Source organism: Hylaeus anthracinus, unplaced genomic scaffold (genome assembly GCF_026225885.1).
Source record: "Hylaeus anthracinus isolate JK02 unplaced genomic scaffold, UHH_iyHylAnth1.0_haploid 11989, whole genome shotgun sequence".
NCBI lineage: Eukaryota > Metazoa > Arthropoda > Insecta > Hymenoptera > Colletidae > Hylaeus > Hylaeus anthracinus.
The window spans coordinates 5,377,347-5,399,579 of record NW_026534337.1 but is presented as its reverse complement, the minus strand read 5'-3'; the positions used below and the strand labels follow the sequence as shown (position 1 = coordinate 5,399,579).

Here is a 22,233-nt window from a genome sequence, read left to right as displayed (position 1 = left end):
TGGCGAATCGGTCTTCGTGATCGGAATTCAATCAGTTTCTTGCACTTCATTCGCCCGATAAATGAATCCCCATCGAGCACTGGTTAAATTTTTAGAATGTAATACTTCTCGCGATGCCTTCCAGCGGTTCGTCGTTGTCAGCTACGAAATGGTTATTTCCGTTCGGAGTGAAATACAGTATCGTGTTGGGTGGTAGAAATATAATTACAACATAGGGCACACTTTAGATGAAATATATTTAGCAACCTTTCATCGTTCGTTTCGAGTTTCGAACAGTTTTTGTTGATCACTTTCGATATGATTCAGCTGGGAGAGGAGAATTGAGTTGCTGAAAATAGAATTATAATGACACTAAGGAAGTGTAGTTTGAAATGTGAAACATGTAACTACGCTAATTAATTGATCATTTAATTTATTTTCGTTTTAGTAAAATCATGAAAAATTTTTATTTTTAATATTTTCTTTGCTGCTTCAGTACCTTTAAACTCTTGTTTCCAATAGTGACATAATAGTACTCGATCTCAACATTTTCCATTATTTTACTAAAACGAAAAAAATTGAACGATTAATAAATTAGTGTTGCTAATAATTAAATATGAAAGAGCTTTTCAAAAACTATAAAATGATGTAACACTTGTATATAAAATAATGTTAATGACTTCAAAAAATTGCACAAACTGTAACAACGTAGAAAACACACGAACTATTGGTTCACTCTAATATTAACATATCTGAACAGGACCTATGAGTACGTTTTTATCATTTGTTCAGAATCTTAAACAATTGTTTTTGTGTTAGTTCTGACCGTATCTACCTTGTATCATCTTGAACCAAATTAAGTATCACGTATTGAACAAGTTTACTCTAATACTTCTAGATTAGGTAATTAAAAATAACTATATACTTATACTACAGGCTATAAAACATTCTAAAAGCTGTCTTTCTATATTACTCTTTACAGAATGAATTTCTTATCCATCTGCAAGTAAGAATTAAAAAATAACTAGAATTCAAAGTTAAATTGCAAAAATAACTATTTTTCAAAGACAAGCAAAAAAAGTCACAGTTCATTTTACTGGTTTAAAGACGACTGTATATTAAATCCCAATAAGACAGCAAGGTTTGTATTCACTACTTACATATCATTTCAAGTCGCATTGAAAATTAAATTTCCATAAATAAATTCGTTAAAAAATAAAACCCCATGCTGAAAGTGTTACGTATCAACTTATCAATCTATCCGGTTAACATTCGCCAATCTCCGTTATTGTGACATGGAATGTCGTTACACCAGCATCGATGTTTGAATACCGTTCCATGAAAACCTAACAGTGTTTCGCGATACATCTCGCGTGTCGTAGCAACAGCCAATCAAATTTATCGTCGGTACAATAGGATCCGTAATGGAGGTCCGCTTGTTTGCAGATCGGGTCGTGTTTGTCCGTTCATCAAGTGTAGCAGAAAACTTTCCCCGTAAAATGGGGACCGTGTACATAGACGTCGTCACGCTCCTGTTCTCTCGGATATGTCCGTAAGGAGTCTGCCCGCAATTCCCGGAGCGATTCATTCCACCAATGAATAACCATAACCTTGGCGGGTCCGTAGATCACTCGGCCGCTTGAAAGCATTGTAGATCATCCACTTCGTCCGAGATCCTCATATTTGGTTCTCGCTCTCAGCGACGATTTGTCTGGTTCAGCGCGATTAGACTCTAAGCACGTTCGTTGTACTCGCATCCTGCTCTTTCGACCTCATCATTTTGCTGAAGAATATGCTCCACGATGGAAAAAATAAATTATAGTGTTTTTATTACACCATTATATTACTTTATAGCATATTATTTTATTATATTACGTTATTCTATATATATTATTTGCATATACAGGTAGCCATTTCTATAGCAATCTTGTTGACAATGTACTGGAGAGTTTGAAACTGGCCAAAAACGTTTCATCTCGTATTAGATTCTTTTAACCACATTTATTCATACTAAATTCCATTGAAAATAAGCAAAATGCAACGAATTGAGAAAAATATATATAAAGTGTTTAATGTGTTGTACTTTCCATAATAATTAAATTTTTCTCCAGTAAATTAAATATTTAGGAAAATAATGAAAGCTTAAACAAAAATGAATAAACGTGGAATAATTTAGACACTTGTAGGAAATATGTGAAAAATTATAATATATAGTATATTTTTCCGAGTATAATGAATAATATCGTTAAGTGAATAAAAATAAAAGTGAATTATTTCTTCCTCAAGCAATTTGTTACATTGCCGTGATTGTGACACCACTAAACGCCATTAAATCGATAATAACATAAATAAATAAATTTCTTCCTCGTTCACTCAGCACACATTTATTGAATCCTATTCCGAGTACCAAACCTCATAGTGACATTTCTATTGTCACAATACGTGTATTCTCCTACTTTACATATACGCATTGATATACTGAAATAGACATTAAATAGTCACCTATATCTAAATAAAACGAGTTCCGAAAATAAATCTCGAATAACGTTCGTATAATGTTTTGTTCATCCTCTACACGGTAAACAGCGATATTTCAGGCGATGACTTTCGGTAATATTAGCGACGTTTCGATGGCAATTGCAATTTTATGGTAATCGATGCAAGACCATAAATCGTATTTATGGGGTGACGAGATTCTCGTTTCGTTTCAGGTGGCCTGGATGCTTTTCGACAAGAGCGCTATCCTGACGGTACAGAATCACGTTATTACCAGGAACCCCAGGATAACCGTATCGCATGATAAGCACAGGACTTGGTTCCTACATATCAAAGATGTACGCGAGGAGGACAAGGGAAGGTACATGTGCCAGATTAATACGGCAACTGCGAAAACACAATACGGCTACGTGCACGTCGTTGGTAAGTAATTTTCTTCTCTCTTCGCTTTGCTTTTAGCTCGTAACGTAATCGTACCGTTGTTTTGGAAGATGAAAGGTCCCTTAGTAGAGATGGCTCTAGAGCGACGTGACAAGTTTACGACTGATACATCGCTGACGTCGCGAAAGACGTGGACAAACGTTTTGCGATATCAGTTGAAACGAATTACATCGACTGCGCACGGTTTACACCGATTGAAGTCAGTTTATGTGCTGCAACTTTTACTCTCGGAATAAGTTTTTTGAAATATTTCACTCGATCGGGCTGGAGTTCCACGTTTGAACTTTACCGAATACTTGGCGTTTCCTACTGAATGCAGACGTCACTGATCTTACTTAAAGGAGTTATTTATGGTTAGCTTCAAGTGGCACTTGTATGCTTGTCGATACGCAGAAGAGTAATCCAGAGCTTTGCTTTGGATACTTGTAACGATGCAAATGTTCAGGACTGAGTAATGCAATGGTTAATGACTGGTAGAGTATTCGATAGAATTTTTAAACGAACAGTGTTATTAACGTATTTATTATGGACATATTCTATTTTTTTTTTGTAAATCAAACAAACATTTTTTACTTACTTTTAAATTTCGAGTGTTAATAAAATGTCAATATTCAAAAGTAGTACTATTGTATCGATTAAGTAAGCATATAATTTCGTTTGTACCTCGAGCAAACATTGTTTATTTATCAATAAGTTTCTGAGAAAAGTTCTTAGAAATTTTCATTCATAAATCAATCTTTTTTGAAACTATTAAGATACATTTTTCTCCATCTCTTACTGTACACTATTGTACGTTTCTTGTTTTAAAAACTACAACAAATAAGTTATCTTCTAAAACAATTAACATGAATGGTCTGTTGCAACCATAATAAATACAGTTGACTAAATGAAGCTTTGTGATTAGTTATGTATTAATTAAGAGTACGAACCAGAACCCAATTATTATCATTTTCTACAACATACTAAATAATGTTTTACTCGTTTAAATGATGATTTTATGTATTATTGTAATAATATATTTTTAATATAGCATTTTTCTGTAGGAATACAGTCTTAAATGATAAATCTATAGACATTCCAAGATGAAAGCAAATAACGACTGCCTAATAATGAGTTTCAATTTTTATTGAAATAATTTCGCAAATATAATGAGTCGACTTCATTTGGGTCATGTCCGTTTGCGTTATTTTCAGCGAGTTTGCTAACATCAAACGCATCCTGTATCCAGTTCTGTAACTCGCAATCTCACTTTCAATCCTTTGTGATGTAATTTTCATACGAAACAGTATAATTATCTTGCTCTCGTTTACATTCTGTTTCGCTATGTAATTAATTCCCGCACTTCTTTGCCTTTTTAATTATGTAATGGCAACGTCTGTGAAACAAATATCGTAGACAGTAAACTACAATATAGTATTCACGATAAAGAATTTTGATACTAATTGTCTGAATCGCGCCAAAGCTGTTAGATAAAAATACATAAAACAGGAAATTACGTTACTCTACTGTAATAAGAATTGTGTACATCGATTATTTTATTGATAACAATTTCAAAATAAAAGATAAATGTTTGGTCTAAGGAAAATCATTTAAAAATTTATTTATTTACTTAATTTGTTTTCGATCTGAGCTATTCCTTCCATAGAGTATTTAAAATGCAATAGCTCTATTGCAAATATTTTAGGACAAACATCAATTGTTATTGACGACGCAGAAGGGATAATATTTTCGAATACTGGTGCAAATATGAAAAATCGTATGCTCGTTTAGTAAACACTAGAAAAACAACAAAGTATGAACTGTGTTCAAAATATTTGCACGGCAGTAGATCAAAACCTCAATTAAATATGGGTTAGTACGAAGCGTAGCGATGTGGTTGAGACGTATTTTGATAAAATCGATAAATGTATGTTTGAAATTGATACTTTCGTATCAAAGCAATCTAAAGAATGTCTTCAAACAATTTCAAAACTATCGAAGTCTGCGGTTGATGTTAAATTAGGCCAACACTTTATCAGAAATTAAAAAAGTGATAACACTTGACGATTACTCTGAATGTTACAGTTAGCAAATGACTATTAAAAAATCTTGATACCATACTTTTTCGTTCAAAGCACATGATATAATGTCGGAGTTGGAAATAAAAATTCTTTCACTAAAATCTCATTAACCGTTACATGATATTGCATGAATTTTATTTTATTTTTTGAGAAGGTAATTAGTTCTTAGTTATTTATTCGCGAAATAAATAATAGTTTATTGATTGTTTGATAGTTTCGTAAAGATTCATGGTATAATGCAGTGCAGTTTCTTTAGCCAACTTTAAAGTGATTATTTTTTTTTTATCGATTACTTGTATAATAAATAGTTTATTGTTTCCGAGATCGAGTTGTACTTTCGTCTCTGTAGCTCGAGTATTCCGCACTCGTACAGCAGGTGGTAGGTTGCAATTTCCTTATCACGGCGAAATCGCGGCGAACTGGATCCGTTTTCTTTAGCAGATAGCATTTGTTCTTTCAGTTCTTCCAAATCTTAAAGTTCAAATGGTCAGCTGTTTCGAAAATATAATATTATAAACGTTGATTCTTTTTAGAAGGATGATTGATATCGTTCCTAAATCAGTGTTTGGTGCAATTTTTGTTTTGTACACGCAGTCTATGCGAGCACTGCCGAAGGGATTACGCGTAAATTGCACATTTGGCTATAATAATCAGAAACTGAGTTTCCAATACGACGTGTTCTTTTCAGAGGTTCGCTTTAGTCTCTCGTCGTGTACATTTTTCCTAGTCGATATGGTCGCTTTTGGGAATTTGATGTGGGGGTGATGGGTAGGATGGTGTCATGAAGTTGGACACTCAGGTAATTTACGTGTTGGCCCGCGAAGAACCCAATGATTCTTGCAGACCTTCGATCATCTTGTAGCCAAAAAATGGAGGTATATGTACAACTCCCCAATAAACTACTTCGGAGACCGAAGGGTAGGATGGTGTCATGGAGTTGGACACTCAGGTAATTTACGTGTTGGCCCGCGAAGAACCCAACGATTCTTGCAGGCCTTCGATCATCTTGTAGCCAAAAAATGGAGGTATATGTACAAACTTAATAAACTACTTCGGAGACCCAACGCCAATGCTCATGCTACGTGACAATTTCAATTACCCAATTTTTTCAAAGACTGTACCAAACATGTCATCCCTTAAATAATTTTCACTTCTTCCATTTTCTACAAAAATAACCGAGTTATTCATTTCATCCGCTACAAAAGTAAAAACAGTTCTCGCAATCAGTCCCAGTAAACAAGGAGTAAGAATTCATCGCGCAAGATTGTTGTTTCCGTTCATACCACCGGTAACGGAATCACGGCTGGGGAACTTCGACCTGCGACGTCCGTAAACAACGCGTGTTGCTGTCCAAGATCGTATTTCCGCCGTTGACGAGGTCTGCCGAGCTGGCCAACCAAGGGTGAAAGTATTTCGCCCTCTACAAGGCACGAGAGGACAGGGCAATAATAATTTAATCAGGGGTGGGGTATCCGTAAGTCTAGAAAGCGCAACGGGGGGTCTTCGTTCTGTCATTCGGGGCGAACATATTAATATCTCGAGTTTTGACGTCTGAAGTCGACGGAGGGAGACTCGCTGTGCTGGGATACCGAAAGGACGCCGAGGGAGGTGGGTAGGGGGTTGACGGGGAGGGGATGTTGCGGCAGTCGGAGGAGTAATCAGAGGGCTAGATTAATTGTTTCCACGGGACTCTTGGCCTAGCGTTGCACAAATACACGGAAGACTTCCGCGCGGCACTTCGTGATAATGCCGACGGAACAGACACAATGCCGTGGCCCCAGCGATAACTCGGGGTTTCTCCTCCGTCTACTCCCACATCCTACCCCCACTCCGACCACGGGGAACTGAGTATGCGAGAGAAACGTGTAACGTGTGTAAATATTCCATACGGGCTGAGTCACTTAAAGTTACCACCTGAGGCGTGTACCTTGCTCCTGAGCTAATAAACGGTTCTCGGGAGTTTGACGATTTCGACCGCCGTGCCTCGGCTGGATTCCCGTGTAAATTATCCGCCAGAATCGCGGCCGCGTCTCGATTGTTGCCGCTTGTTTACTTGCGGCGGATGCGCGCCCGAGTTAGCGTTCTCAGGAACGAGGGGATGAGCCAGTTCGATGGAGTACGTATTGCAGTGTTGGAGATCTTTTTGATTTCGGATAGATAGGGGATGAGAATAAGAAAGTTATATGTATGTTCACTTTTTTATTTTACAAATATAATGAACACTAAACCTATTTCTACCGTGATTGGATAAACGACTGGTCTTAATTTTTACGGCGTAATAATATTTCACGTGCTATTAATCTGAATGATGCATGAAGCAATTGTATATAATTAATATGTTTTTTAAGAACTGTATACGAATGCTTGAAAATGGTCGCATGGTGTTAATAGAGAGAGAAGCTTTTATGTCGTTATATAAGTTAATACGAGAGGCTTTATTATTCTAACAAATTGACGAGTTTTTATGAACACACCTGTGATGTTTTCATTATTGAAAATATCTCGCATTTTCGCATCTTTTTATTACTGTGTCTAATAAAGACTATCTATAATATTGTTATACAAATTTTATGATATGGATTATGGAAATAGATAATATAAATTGGCACTGGAAAAATGAAAATGGATATTTTCTACAAAATATTGACAAAATCCTATGAGAACATGTACAATAGTAACAGTTCCTGTCTGACCATAAACGCATTATTCTACTTAATTTCTTACTACTGTACATAGCTAACAAGTTAGGCTTCTAAATGTTATTTGACGTTTATATTTTAAATATGTATGCATTCGTACACATCCTTGTACAGTTTTGTATATTTACACTTGCCATAAATGTATAAATATCCTGAATTTAATGTTTACTAATCACACTGGTCGGTCAACTTTTCATTCCTGCATAGTTCGTACCTACTTTTGTTCGGAGAGAACTGCTTCCAAGCCATGTGAAAGTTTTAAAAGGTCAAGATCCATTGCTTCAGATTACGATATCGACTACCTACATTTCCAACAGTCACTTGTACACCGATGAAAATATTGAAACGTTACTACTTCGCGCGGTACCAGTTTCGTCACGTTATCCGACGTATCGCCAATAATACACTGCCAACCGTATCTGCCAATCAATTTTCTGTCCAAGTCACACTCTTCGTAGGGTCTCACCTACACGAGCGAGATGCACGTAATAACAGCTTTCAATTTACGATTGAATTCAATGATAATCCGTGAATCGAAGATAACGATAACCCGGCGATCGCGCCGCTTTATCCAATATCGTGTACACACTCGTCTTCCATCCCCCGTAGCGTTTCATCTTCTCGTTGGGAGCGGGCATACCTTTCTCTCCGTTGCGTTCGAGGTCGGTCTTTTTCTCTCTGTCCTCTCGTAAATAAGGCGGAAGCCGGGGACTATCTGACTTTTATTCGATTTAGAGGCGAGTCGGCGAGCTTAACCAGTAAAGAAGCTCGAGTGGAGCCGAGAAGCGCACGCTGCGGAACGTGACGCTGAGCTTTCGACCTTTGCCGTACATTTTTCGACGCTCGTGTGTCCCATTCTCCCTTTCTTGCCTCCCTCTGCTCCCCTTCTACGTCCGACACCACCTCTGGATCTCGCCACTCGACTGCCATACGGATTCCGTTGCGTTTTTACCGGTTATCGAGTTCCTGCCCGGGGACGATTGGACGAGTTGTTGTCGGTTCAATTGGCGTTCCTTCGTAACGAGGAGAAGGAGCGTGTTATGATACTCGCGAGCCTGTATGCAATTTCATATCTGTCTCTGCTGCACGTCCGTTTCATCGTGCCGTCCTTTTTATTGGAAAGTCAATAGGGGCACGCTTTCAACGTGCACCAGGTACGACGAGATTTGTACCGAAGTCTTTGAATTACGAGGAGGGCAGCCTGACGATGTATACAGGTTTCTTATGTGATTAGGTTGACGGTAGGTTTAGCGTCTTCAGCGTTTAGACGTGTCTTTGGTGCTTGCGAACATTAAACATGGATAAAATGAATTTGCTTGTCCAATATCCCCCACCACTTTGCTTTCAACAAAATTATTTACTCTACAGTATTTCACGCTCTGGTCCAAATAACGTTTGTAAAAATGTTTTTCCATAGCTTCATCCCTTCATGAGATACAATCAATACCGTAAGTATTTGTACCCTCTGTGTCTATTGGTGAAGTTTAACTAAAGTAAATAATAGATTTCACATAACCAAATAAATTCAAACAAATTTCATTACTAGACATAGAAGGTACGAATATTTATGGGACTGACTGTATTTTACTATTCCAACTCGGAAGAAGAACCCTGTATAATAAGAAATAAAGTATCGCATCGAAATAAAGTTCGCATCGGAAGATCGAACGTCCCCAGAAAGTTATTCGACAGGTTAGGCTTCTTAATTACCCCCTTTCTCAACGGTATCAGCGAGTAGCTAATTGATTGGAAAGTTGAGGGGTGCTTGGTCGCGAGAAACGCCTTCGGAACCGAATCGAGAAAAGAAGTATAACATAATGGGGGCGCGGAAGGAAAACCTTCAGGCATCTTCATTTCGTCAAAGTGGATTTGAAACACTCGTTAACGAAGGTATTCGGCCCCTTTTTGTTCCGTGAAACAGAGAGGCAGTGGAAATTTCTGCTCCGAGCCTCGACCTCTAAACAGCTGCTTTTTGTGCCCGTGTCGCGCTGCACGGGGGCTCAAAAGACACTGCATTTCCGCTTTTATCCGGCCATCAAATTTCACGACTCGAATTCAAGAATACTCAAAGCCTGGTATAATGTGGCACAAAGGGAATTCGTAGAGCGTCATGTATATATTACGTATTGTATCGCTGAACGCGTGTCGTCGCAGTCGTACATCATATATTACACCGGGGCTCGACAACCGCATTCCCTAAGGGAGCGGTGTAATTAGTAATTTGTAGTTCCAGTGGCTTCATTCACCGAGCCACATAACAGTCATTTCGACACGCGTTTCTCCGTCGTTGTTGCCTTTGTGTGCGAATCGCGCTACGTTAAGTCACCGAGTGCATTACTCCGTTTCGCAACGAACCGCTGACATTTCCGGATGTCAGCCAAAGGAAACACTTTTTTTCGTTTTGTCTTCTTCGTTCCACTGAGCGTGCGCGAGGTGCACGAAATTTCATTAGAAATTTTTAGTCGAACGCTTCGTCGGGAAAGTAACGACGTTTGACGGTTTTATCGATACTCTTGTCGCGTGTTTTAAAGAACAGTCAATTTATAGCGCGCCAGGTTCTTTATTATCGTGATGGAAATGTGGTTATACCAGTGTCGGTGATATTCGAAACTGGTAGATGCAACGACGTGGAGAGTGCATGCTTGTTTCTGCATCATACTTTTGTTTGACGTGTGTAAAATTCTCAGATTTTATTAGAAATATTTTTGGATGTAACGGACTGGTAACAGGATTATTTAAATTTAAAATTATAAGTGGGTTGAAGATTGGAATTATTTAAGTAGTTTTTGTCCTTAACGATGACTTTTAATTTTATTTCAAATTAATAACTGTCTTCGATGTCTCAAGTAGAGTTTCTCTCTATAGTGAATAAACAATTTTTAAAGGTTCGTTTTAATAAGTCAATATTTCAATGTTCTGGAAATTTTTAATAGCCTGCTCTTCTTGTATAATTTTATAATAATTCCATTATAATGCACCGCTTTATTGTGGGAAAGGATGTCTTCTAATAATTGTATTATGGTATTTATTTATATATATTTTACATGATATTATAAATTTATTTTTCTATAATGAAATATTTCATTATTTGTTTCTTTATGGAAATAAATGATAAATTAAATAATTGAATAAGGAAATGCATAATTTTCAATCAGTGTTTGCAAACAGGCACCAAAAATTCAATGTGTAAGATTGTTTTTTAAACATTCGTCGTAGGAACGTCGTTGTGCATCATACTGGCTCTCGATACTGGTAAACGACGTATGCTCCGTTTGAGCTGTTGATCATATTTCCGTTCCTGATGGGGACGCTGGTCCTTCTTTCCGTTCTTCATCCCTTTCTTCTACTCACAGTCTTCTTCGTCGACGAATAAATTTGCCTCCCTTTTCTTCCGAATTTCTCCGAAATACACTAACATGTATTTTCGAACTGCACTCTGGATTTGTCGATTTGTCTTGTTTTGTCTGATTTCAGCACTTCGTTGTTGTAAGTAAATGTTTGCCCAAGCTGTTGTCGAATTTTTCAATACGTATCGATGATTAGATTTCTTCGTCTTCAAAATTGGTTCATATTAACTTTGAGGAATATTTAAATAGTGTATTTAATAGTAAATTTAAGTAGTATATTTATTAGTATATTTAATATACTATAAACTACATATAAGCTGTGAAAGGTTTGAAGAAATCAATTGTTCAGATATATTTAATATGTATTTAATACAATGACAACGTAGATTGTAAATATATTGGAATAGTAAAATGGGAACTATAAAATATTTTCAATATGTAATGATCTTGGAAGCCGTGAAAGAGTGATTGTTAGTATACATAATAAAATATTATACGTGATTTACCAAACAATTTTTTGCTAGGTAATATTACTCTTTTTTTGTATTTAACAGGAACACTCCATTATTATACAAAGAATGTAAAATTACAAAGATGTTATAATACATCACTACACATGGTCGTGGTTCTTGCCTGCTAATTGAGTCTGTTAACATATTATTATCATAATTATTGCAAGTTTTAAAGTCAAGTACTCTATGGTCTCTAATTCGTTATCAGTTACACTGTCAAGATAAATATTTATCACTATACAATCAATGTGTTATCTAATACGCGGAAAATTTTAATTGCCAAATAATAAAACTTTAGAAGTAATAATATTGATTCCGCGACAGTTATCACGCTGCATACAGGTATCCGGACAATAAAAATCTGAAATATTGTAAGATAATCCTTCGACGATCCGTAGAGCGATCCACAATCGTATTGGGTAGCCAATTTTGTAACAAGTCGGGCAGAAAAGTCTCGAGAAGAGATCCCGAACTTGGAACAGCCGGCGGTATTCTGCGTCGAGTGGCTCTCCCCTATTCGTTACCGCGAACAATTTTCTCCTTTTCTATTTGGAAGGAAATTCTCTAATTGGAGATATTCCATCTTAGTCCGTAACGCAGTCCCTGACCTCGATAGAAAGCGTTCCCGAACACAATAACTCTCGCAGATCATTAAGCCTCGCAGAGCTATATTCCAGAAAAATTTTTACCCCGACCCTGCGCCTGGGTTTGAAAAGGAAATCCAATCGTTTGGTCTCGAGGCAGAAGGAGGCAATAAAAGCCACCGTACTGGGGTGAATCTACACGAGGTCTGCTACTTACTTAAGTGCCTACATATTTACTCGATTCTCAGGGCAACGGCGGCGGCTAGCATCCGATGAACCGGCTCGTTCCTCTCGAACACTGCATCTTCCCCTTCTTCTTCTGTTTCTCGAGTGGCCAATTACGGACAACGGAGATTTCAGAGACTCCAGGTTGGAGGGCAAACGAAGAACTCGGCTGGATATCGATCGGGAATGAGGGTCTTTCCTTGGGCGTAGCGGTGCGTTACGCTAGTCCCCGCTTTCAAGCGACAATCTGGGTATAGTTCGTCGCTCAGGAGTTGGCGAGGCAATTCGATTGGCTGTCGCGTAACGGCGGCACTTTTGCTCACACGCATTTTCGTTATTCGCTGAATTCGTTACATCTACAAAGCTACCGCGTGTCGAAGACGGGACATAGCGAGATAAACTTTGAGAGCAATAGTAACTATTGGTGTAGATATATGTAAAAGTAAGAAAAATTAAAGAGTTCGAGACGCATAAAGGTCGATTCAGACTATACGACACGTACCGGCACCGACACGACAAAACATTATAACACCCGTTTTAATGGAACTATTCACACTTAACAGACACCGACCTGAATGTTCTGTCAACGGGAATAGTGTGAATAGTTCCATTAAAACGCGTGTTTTAATGTTTTGTCATGTCGTTGCCGGAACGTGACGGTCCGTGTCGTATAGTCTGAATCGACCTTAAGATATACGTTGTATTTAACCGACAATGTAGCGTGAATTATGACTCTGCAATGTAATTCCTCGAAAGAAAGGGGGCTCCTGGAGGAGCAAAGGCGGACCGAACGATGAAATTTCCTTTTCTCTGACCTTTTCAGTTCGTAGGTGCTTCGACAACTCCTGAGCAATATACAGTACTTGCAGTTTGCTTGAAAGCGGGGAAGGTAACATCTTGAATTCGAAAGGGGCTGTTTCATCGCAGATTTCAGTGATATTTGTAGAGGTTAAACTAGGGACCGATCGACAATTTTTGTACAGTATGTTATTTTAATGGATACTTTTTACAAACATTTTAAGTTTAAATACATACACAAGTACTTTTGGAAGACAATTCGTTGTATATTAAAACAACATAAAGAAATATAGAGGATGTTATGTCGCTAAATTAATTCTTTATCCGTACAATGTTCGGCCTTGAATAACTCAACCAAAACATCGTCTTAGGTAATAAATGTAATCGCTAATAGTCGACAAAATTGATAACAGATTTATTTAATAATCAAGTTACATTTTGTCCAACACTCTTACAGATAGAGGGCTACGCATAAACACTATAAATGATTTGATTACCTGAATCTGGTTTACAAATTCGACCTTTAAATTGAAGGAAGTACCGTAACTCAAAACATCAATTAATGATTGAATTACATTTTACTCAACACTGTTACAGAGAGAGATTCGTTACCGAAGTAGAGGACTCGGTTACTCGAATCTGGTTTAAAAATTCAATATTTAAAGCGGGGATGGTACCGTAATTCGAAACATCACTGCGTTTCCGCGTCATCCAGCGTTCCAGCTCCTCGAAGCGTGAACCAAGGGCGGCCTCGGTCGTGTTAGCGTCCTCACGGTTTGTTTCTCTTTCCCTCCCCTCTCCTCACTCTTCGTTACTCCCGTGTGTCCTCTAGTTCGGGCTGGAACTGGCGGAGTTTAGGGCAAGTTAACGCGCAACAACGCCGAAGCAACGTACACGTGGCGGCGTTTGCGCTTGAATAATGCATCAACAGTCCGTACGCGGCTGCTGTATAACGGGTCGCGCCGTTCAATCTGCGCTTGTTGAACAATTCGGTAACACTCCGCATTAGCATTAATGCGGCAGATCGCCGGACACCTGCGGTAATTCATAGGATTGAGTGGAACTGGCTGGATTTTCGAGCCGACGCTGTGTCAGCCAGCACGTGGCCTCGATTCGTGCAGAAACTTTCTCGATTGTTTTTCAACTTGATTTAACACTCCTGACGTACATCCAACGGACGTCTGACGACTGTCTTCTCTATAAACTTGATAGTTTATTTGGAAACCAAAATAATATATTCCCTCGTCGAGTATGACGAACACATACAATTTTATTCTGTAAAAATTCTAGTGGCTTTTAAACGGTTTCCTTGGTGGCTTTCTCGAAACATTCTTGTTCTAATATGAGGCCACTTTAAAGAGAAGTCAGAGTTTATTGGAAAATGATTCACTCAGTGACCATCAAAAGTTACATTTCAGAAAATTGCTTCAACTATCACTGAAATCTACTTTGATGATAATCCAAATTTTGTTATTAAACAAAATATAAACTTGGAACAGTAAAACTAATTACAAGATCAGGTTCACAATTGTTATACGATTAAATTGATTATTTTAACTTAAAAACGGATTACAAAGGAAATACTAAACCTTCTGAATAAAGAAAAATAAGTATAAAAATTGTTATGTTAATCTCTTAGCAGTCTTTAAGGATTTCACTCATAGTGTTGTTAAATTTGGTTGTAGCAAAATAATGAAACAAATATTTATATATTGAAAATCGTATTTCGACAGATTGGAGATTCAGAGAGTAGATAGGAACAGTTTAGTGGGAATGCGACGTTGTATCATTCGTCTATAACGCAGTCTTTGCAAAAGTATTTTCGACTGGCGGCAAATCGATCTAGTTGCGCAAAGTAGCCAACTTTAGAAAAGCTTCGAACGAATTTCCGTTTAACCATCGTTTCCCTAGTCACGAGTTACAAATCATTCATGGGAGTCGGCAACAACGAACCAGATAACCTTTCCCGCCATGCTTGAAATGCCGAGACCTGGGCCAAGGGTTCGATATAAAATTAGATTGACATCTTTTCGAATCCTTTCTAAAACTCATCTATGCTCCTCATGAGAAAAAAGTTGTTTTTCAATAGATTGGCATACAAAACGAAAAGTAGAAGCATATCCAAATGTAGGAAAGAAATACAATCAAATTAGATAAAATAAAGGATTTCATATGCTCCAAAATTAATTGAAAAATGATTGGAAAATTCTGCCTCAGTGTTTCATTTCTTATTTACAAAAACAAAGTCACCATGTACCCATTTACGCCTATACTTCATAAACTGATAATGAACAATACATTCTAATACGTAATGTTACCTTTCGCTACAATTAGTATCGAAATGTTACAAATATCAGACTCGATGCAGCGAAGGATCAAGACCAAACTTTTAACCTTTATTCATTTACTTTTCAATACTTATCTACACAAATAAATGTTTGTCCGTGTCGACTCATAATTAGATACAGTTTTATCCAGGTAACTTTTATTCGCATGAATACAGGCTCAATAAGATTGTTCGTTATCTAGATAAAAATCTGCCCACCTCCGCTACATCGTCGCAAATTACACCGCACCCTCTATAACCGTAGATCGCCTGTTCCACGAAAGCCCGGACAATTTTTGCACTCGCTCGGGCAGCGCAAATATTTTCTCGAGTATTAGATACACGGTATCGTCCATTCCTAGCGAACGTCGAGGGACGCGGAACGCAGAGGGAACGGCTTGATTCCCAGGACCGAGTTTATGTATGAATATGTAGGACGACCCTCTTCACTCAGCGTTTCGCTCGCTAAACGAATCCAAGTCCGAGGGGTCCACTGCTATTTCAACCGAGAGCTGCGCATCTTATCGGGGATAACTCCCCGAATAAATTTCCGACTGTTCGAATAATTGCTCGCTGCCCTATGGACGCAGGTCTCTTATTATTTATGACTGCGATTATTTGGTACTCTGATAACGCGATACGTTGATAAATCAGCGAAACATGGGATGCTTTATCTGTTTTTTTTTTATTATTAATACGAGTTGATAGTTTTTAAGTAATAGTTTATGTTGGAGATAATAATCTGTATGATAATTAATAACAATCACACTTTACATAAAGTAGCGCATGGATTCGCGTATAATGTGAAACACGTAAACTTAAAGAATATAGTGTTACCTAATTTTACGACGCAACGTGCACTCTGTAGAAGTCTTTTTAAGACTAACCTACGGAAAAACTGTCCGCAGGCGGGAGAAAAACCGTAAACTTATTAGCAAAGTCTAGGCCTGCACCAGCACGTATTGTGACCTTCGTTGTACAGTCTCAATAGTTTATAAACTTTTTACAAAACATACCTTCCGGAGAAAACAATGTTACCGTATGAAATTCATGCACGACTTGCTACGTTTTTCTTATTTTTATTACGAACATTTTCTTAGTTTAAAGAAGTATCTTAATAAATAAAATTTTCTTAATTTCATTACGAATAGTAATTAATACGTACTATAATTTGATACCTATATTAATGTGTACCTCTAAATTAAGCAGGCTCGTTAATTATATTTCCCACGACGACGAGCAGGGTCGAATTCTCGACTATTATTACCGTAGTCGTGAATCGTTCGTTCCCTCGAATACTGATCACCGTAATTAGTAAATAATCATAACACAAACCGCAGAAACGCTATTGCCAGTTACGCACCACGACTGTATTAATTAGACGTCGGTTCGATTGTTTTGATTGCCTCCCTCAATTGACATAGAGATCAGTTCTGTTTTGATGAATTCATCATGTGGCGACCGTGTGCTTTGTGGCAAGAATGCTTCGAAATTAATAGCGAAACGTCAACCGCGTGTGCAATGTTCTAGAGTCTATATACATAGCGTATTCAATATCGAATGCTTATGTTTATATACTTCTGAGATTGGTCACTTGACAGCACGTCAAACCAATTTACGATTGTTCGGTTACTGTGAAGGGATCCACAAACCGATAGAGCTCAATAAAGTAGTTTCTTTCATTATAAAAATGTTTAAACATGCTAATGTCAAATATCACTATACGTAAAATAGTAACACAAAATATAAAGGATTGCTGCAAATGTACTTGATTGATATCGCAATAATTTTTTAGATCTTGTATCATTATTTAGAAAAAGTAATTACTTTTGAAAAGATGATTAAACATCCTAATGTGGGATGTTACTACATATAAAATAATAACACAAAACTTCAAAGATTTTTAAAAATGTACCTTATTGATCTGGCAACAATTTTTTAGATCTTCTATCATTAGTAGAAAGAAGAACCGAATTAATTTTTGTTAGAGTCCACTATTGAAACTCCTATGTGTCAATTATTAATAATTTCCAATTCAAAGAGTGAATATGAGTTAAAAATATATACTTCGATAAAATTTTGATTCTCGAAAGACCAAAGAATTTATTTTTCAATTCTATTACATCCGAATAATAAACCAAGTCTCACAGTTCACCAAACGTGTTCTGTTATCCCCTTAATGAATCAACTACTGAGGTCTTTCCCTAAATTTAATTTTAATTTGCAAATTTTATATTATCATGACACCGAAATCTGCCTTCGAAGAAAAACGCCTCTTACCCACGAAGCGACAATGCGCCCAGCGCACACATTTCATTTGCTGCACGCTGGAAAGTAGAGTAGAAGCGTCTCTGGGGAATCGCAATAATCATCACCGCTAGGTGCGATACGAGATGCAAATTATTCCTAACGGTGTTACCTAGCCGCGTCCCTGGTGGTATCATTTCGATTCGTGGTTATCGCGTAAAACATTAATCGCTAATAAGCAGTATCGACGAGTCATCGTATTTATAGAACTTTCCCTTCGCTATTCCCGTTTTTCCTCATCCGGTTCTCCTTTTTCTCCACTTTTTTGTTCGACACGAGAACGCGTCGACATCGTTGCGACAAACAAGGCGCGCATGCGTTTGAACGCTCCGCTGATCGCGTTAATGAGACGAAAAGGGTTCTTTTATTTGGCTTGCAAAATGAATTTATCAGGTTCGAATTCTTGGATACGTGCTGGAAACGTAGTTTCGTCACGACGGTCGAGGGTCGACGAAAGAGAGCAGGTCGATTGTAATTTTCGCACGTTCCTCGCGCAAAAATTGTGAAGTTAAAGTAAAGGCAGCAGTAGTTGACACATTGAGAGGAAAGAAGAACTTATTAACAGTAGGTTTATGAAGATTCGAAGTATCTTTGCTGCATTAGTTTGTTTTTCCTTTGACATTTACTTTCTAAGAACTTTTTGATCCTATTTATATCTATTATAGAAATAATTTGAATGTACGCTTATCTCTTTATAAGTATGTCTTATCTTCTAAACGGTATAACATATATATATATTATCGCTGATATTTTATATATATTTTTGCATTTATGCACAATCTTAGTCCCATATTTTGACCTGCAATAGATGCATAACCATCCGCAGTTTAATCATAAGTTTAAATAAAATACATTAAACAAAAGAGAATACAAAAATTCATGATGCAAATGGTAACCACGTAACGTTGGTTATTAATTTACACTATAAATGGCATCACTTTCCGGTCACTAGTGTTGGAAAAACTACTATTACCATGCATTACATATTTAGGAAGATTTTAATTGATGGTGTCAACTACTTGTGCTCTTGTCTTACATCCTAAAAGTTTTCACTGAAATTCTGTTACACGAGATTCCCTGTAATTAATCCGTTTAATTAATTTAATGTCCCTCTTGTAGGCGCATTGGACGTTCGCGACGATAGTGTACTCGAACTTGTTACACGCGACGAAATCTCGGTTGCAGAGTCTTCAATTAATTTTAACGATCGGAATCTTGTGAAAGTTGTCGAACCTGAGCATTTTTAATTTACCCTTCGCACAATCATTAATTCAAGTATGTTCATGTTAAATGTTCTGAGATATTCAATCATGTATCACGCGAGATGGGTATTCAATTTTGATTGTCGAAAAAGTATAAAACGATATCTTTCAATTTAATACAACTTAAATGTGAACAGTGTTGTTTTATTTTTAATATTTCTTGATCTATTATTTTTTCACTTTTAGCCATGTCTATAATCTTTCTGTTTTCAATGTTATTATACGATACATGGATATCGATTGATCTACGAAATTATATTTACTTAAGAGAATAAAACAGTTTGAAATATAATAATTTATTTTACCGACTTGATAATTTGATACAAACCAGCACATGATATTTATAGTTGATGAACTGTAATCAGGTTTTCACGCAAGATTTAACTTCGTCTATATACAATTTTAATTAAATTCTATTAAAATGTGAGTTTGGAAATGTGTGAAAATATATTCTCTATTTATTTTCTTTCTATTTTAGTTTCACTAAATTGAAATAGTAATTGCTATTTTTAGTAACATTCATGAAATTTAGGGAGTAAATAAACCTTCATCTTCCGAGTGCTAATTCAATTTTACAATTTATATTTAACATTTGAACATAAAAATATATGTAGAATGTCACATTACTTGATCACATAAACCTGATCTTTTTTAAAATAATGAAAGATCGGAATGCATATGCTAATGAACGTATGAACTTATCTAAGTAAAACATATGATTCCAGAGAAGGCATCGATGACACGGAGAATTTCTACCAATATTAAAAATCATTATCGAGGCCCCTGGATTATGCCGGAAGTTGATTCTTCTCGGGAGGGTGGAAGTGGAATGCGCTGTTCGTAGCGACTGAACGATTCTCTTTCGATGAATAGACACTTTCGATATTTGGTTACAGTGATACACGAACACTAAAGCTCAGCTCCAGCTTCCTGGTTCGCGATTATCGTATATTTCTCGTTGCCGCCATTCCTCTGTCTCACGTTACGTCGTACATCCCGCGGGGACAATTTTTTTTGCGCACTCGACATCAACCAACCCCCTGCCTCGCAGTACCCTTTTTCCAGAAGAATCATTACGACTATTCGGTCAATGGAGCATCGATTTACTGCATGCGAGAGGCCGCACTTTTACGACTGGTCGACGTACATTTGGGACCATTGACGTTTGCGTTTCGATGGAAGAGAATGATGTACCCTATCACATTTTGTAGTTTAACTCAAAATGTATCAGCATTTTACATATACTTGTCCTACCATAAGGTCATTTGATTCCTTGAATCAACGTTGATTTTCGAAAACAAATTCTTAATTTATTGAAGAAAATAATTCACAACTCCTGACTTCTAATAAAATAATTAAACATGTACATTTATTTTTAGAAATAAAATAATCAATTAAGCTCAAACATTATATCTGAAGAGAATTAGCAATAAGGTGATCGAAATGTCTTTTCCAAATTGACGCATGGAAAACCCACCTAAAGTGAGTACACCGTCTAAAGCCAGTACCCCTTGTTTGCAAACCAATAAATGAACATAAAAATCTGTAATTGTATTAATTGGTTTAATTATAATTTCTTTTTTAAGCTGAAAAATTTATATTGTTGTTTTGCGTTTTGAAAAATTAATTAGATAGTAAATTCGATCAAATAATTAAAGATCTTATTTTTATATCGGCAAGTGTTTTGTTTTACTGTTTGAAGTTAAGGTACCCACTATGGATGAGTTGCTCCTCTTCTGTTCACCAAAAAATTTAACTAATAATCTAATTTTGTGTCTGACAAACAGGTTGTCTATCAGTTAAATACACCTGTCAAAACATACACGCAATTAGTGAATTTCACAGGACAAGTTACGAAGTAAAATTAGTATCAACTCCACGTGCAACTACATATTCCGAATGGAACGGTAATGAGCGATCAGAGACGATCTCCGAAGACGCGATAATCAGGCGCCACATGAATATTTTGCTTCGATTTTAGCGTTGTTATCGAAACGAAATTATTACACGTATAATGCGTGTTTCAGCGACGCGACATGCATATTCTCGATTAATTTCCAGCGGGACAATTCAATATTGACGCTGTTGTGTCTGCCGTGCGATCCCGCCCGTTTAATATTTTTTCTCTCACGTCTCTCTTTTATTTGGTCGAGAATTTGATCCGTATTCCGAATTTCATTGTGTACTGTCGCCCTGGCGATGACGACAGGTCGCTCGAATTCGAAATCACCGAATTCATAGCCGATTGTCGCCTGATTAATTCTATAATTTATATAAATTATTCGCGATATTGGATAACACAGGTCGCGTTGGTTAATTGAAGTCGCGAATGTAAAATTCGACCTTTATGGACGGATCGGATCGTAAATTGAAAACGAGAGTTACAATATACACTTGCGATTTTTCTGAATTTTCATCGATACAAGTTATTGCTGATTTAGTTACAGTGGATTTATTGACGTTGCTCGTAGAATTAATGTAAAGCAAATAGAAGCATAGAAGCGATGCAATGTTCAAGTTAGTTTTTTTGTTGATCTTGTTCGCATCGACCATTTACTTCATCGAATTTAGATAGCACTTGATACTACGATGATAATTGAATTGAATTGCACAAAAAATCGGACGACAATCATCGTATTGAATGTTGAACTGAAAGGGAAAGCTACTTGAAATTTCCGTTGTTATGAGTGTAATAAATATATTAAATTGTTTATTGATAAGTGGTAATGATTTTTTTGTTCAAATGCGTCACGGATGCAATCTACAAAGACTAGCAACCTTTTTCGTAGCTAATATTTCAAAATTAAAAAATATGTTTTGAAATATCAATGTTGTAAATATGTAGTGTATAAAATGAAAGGATTTTCATAATTTTCTCATAACCAGGAAAAGAATTTTAAGTGACGTGATTTCACGTCAGCGGTCGCGAATGTGTTAAGAGTCTAATAAATAGAATAATACATTACCCTTCGAGCGCCAGACTGTGTATGAAAGCTTTTCCGACGCGTCGAAGAAAAATCGATATTCTCGATCGCTAATAACAGTCGAAAGAAAATATTAATTTGTCTGCAACGGCGTGCAAAAGTGGCGGAGGCGACGAAATATTCCCCATTCCTCTGCGTACGTCCGCCAATCATGGGCATCGCAATGCTGGTTTCCATCAACGTCACAAATGGCGATGCAGACGACATATGTCA

The 22,233-nt window shown here is 36.9% G+C and overlaps 1 protein-coding gene across 2 annotated transcripts in view; it reads left to right on the top strand.

The window, feature by feature from the left end:
- Positions 1-22,233, top strand: part of LOC128888032 (lachesin-like) — a 453,249-nt gene that overhangs the window by 237,528 nt on the left and 193,488 nt on the right. For both annotated transcript variants that reach the window (XM_054144628.1, XM_054144627.1), the window contains exon 3: positions 2,691-2,898. In XM_054144628.1, the coding sequence (XP_054000603.1) occupies positions 2,691-2,898 (208 nt within the window). The remainder of the gene's footprint in view (positions 1-2,690; positions 2,899-22,233) is intronic.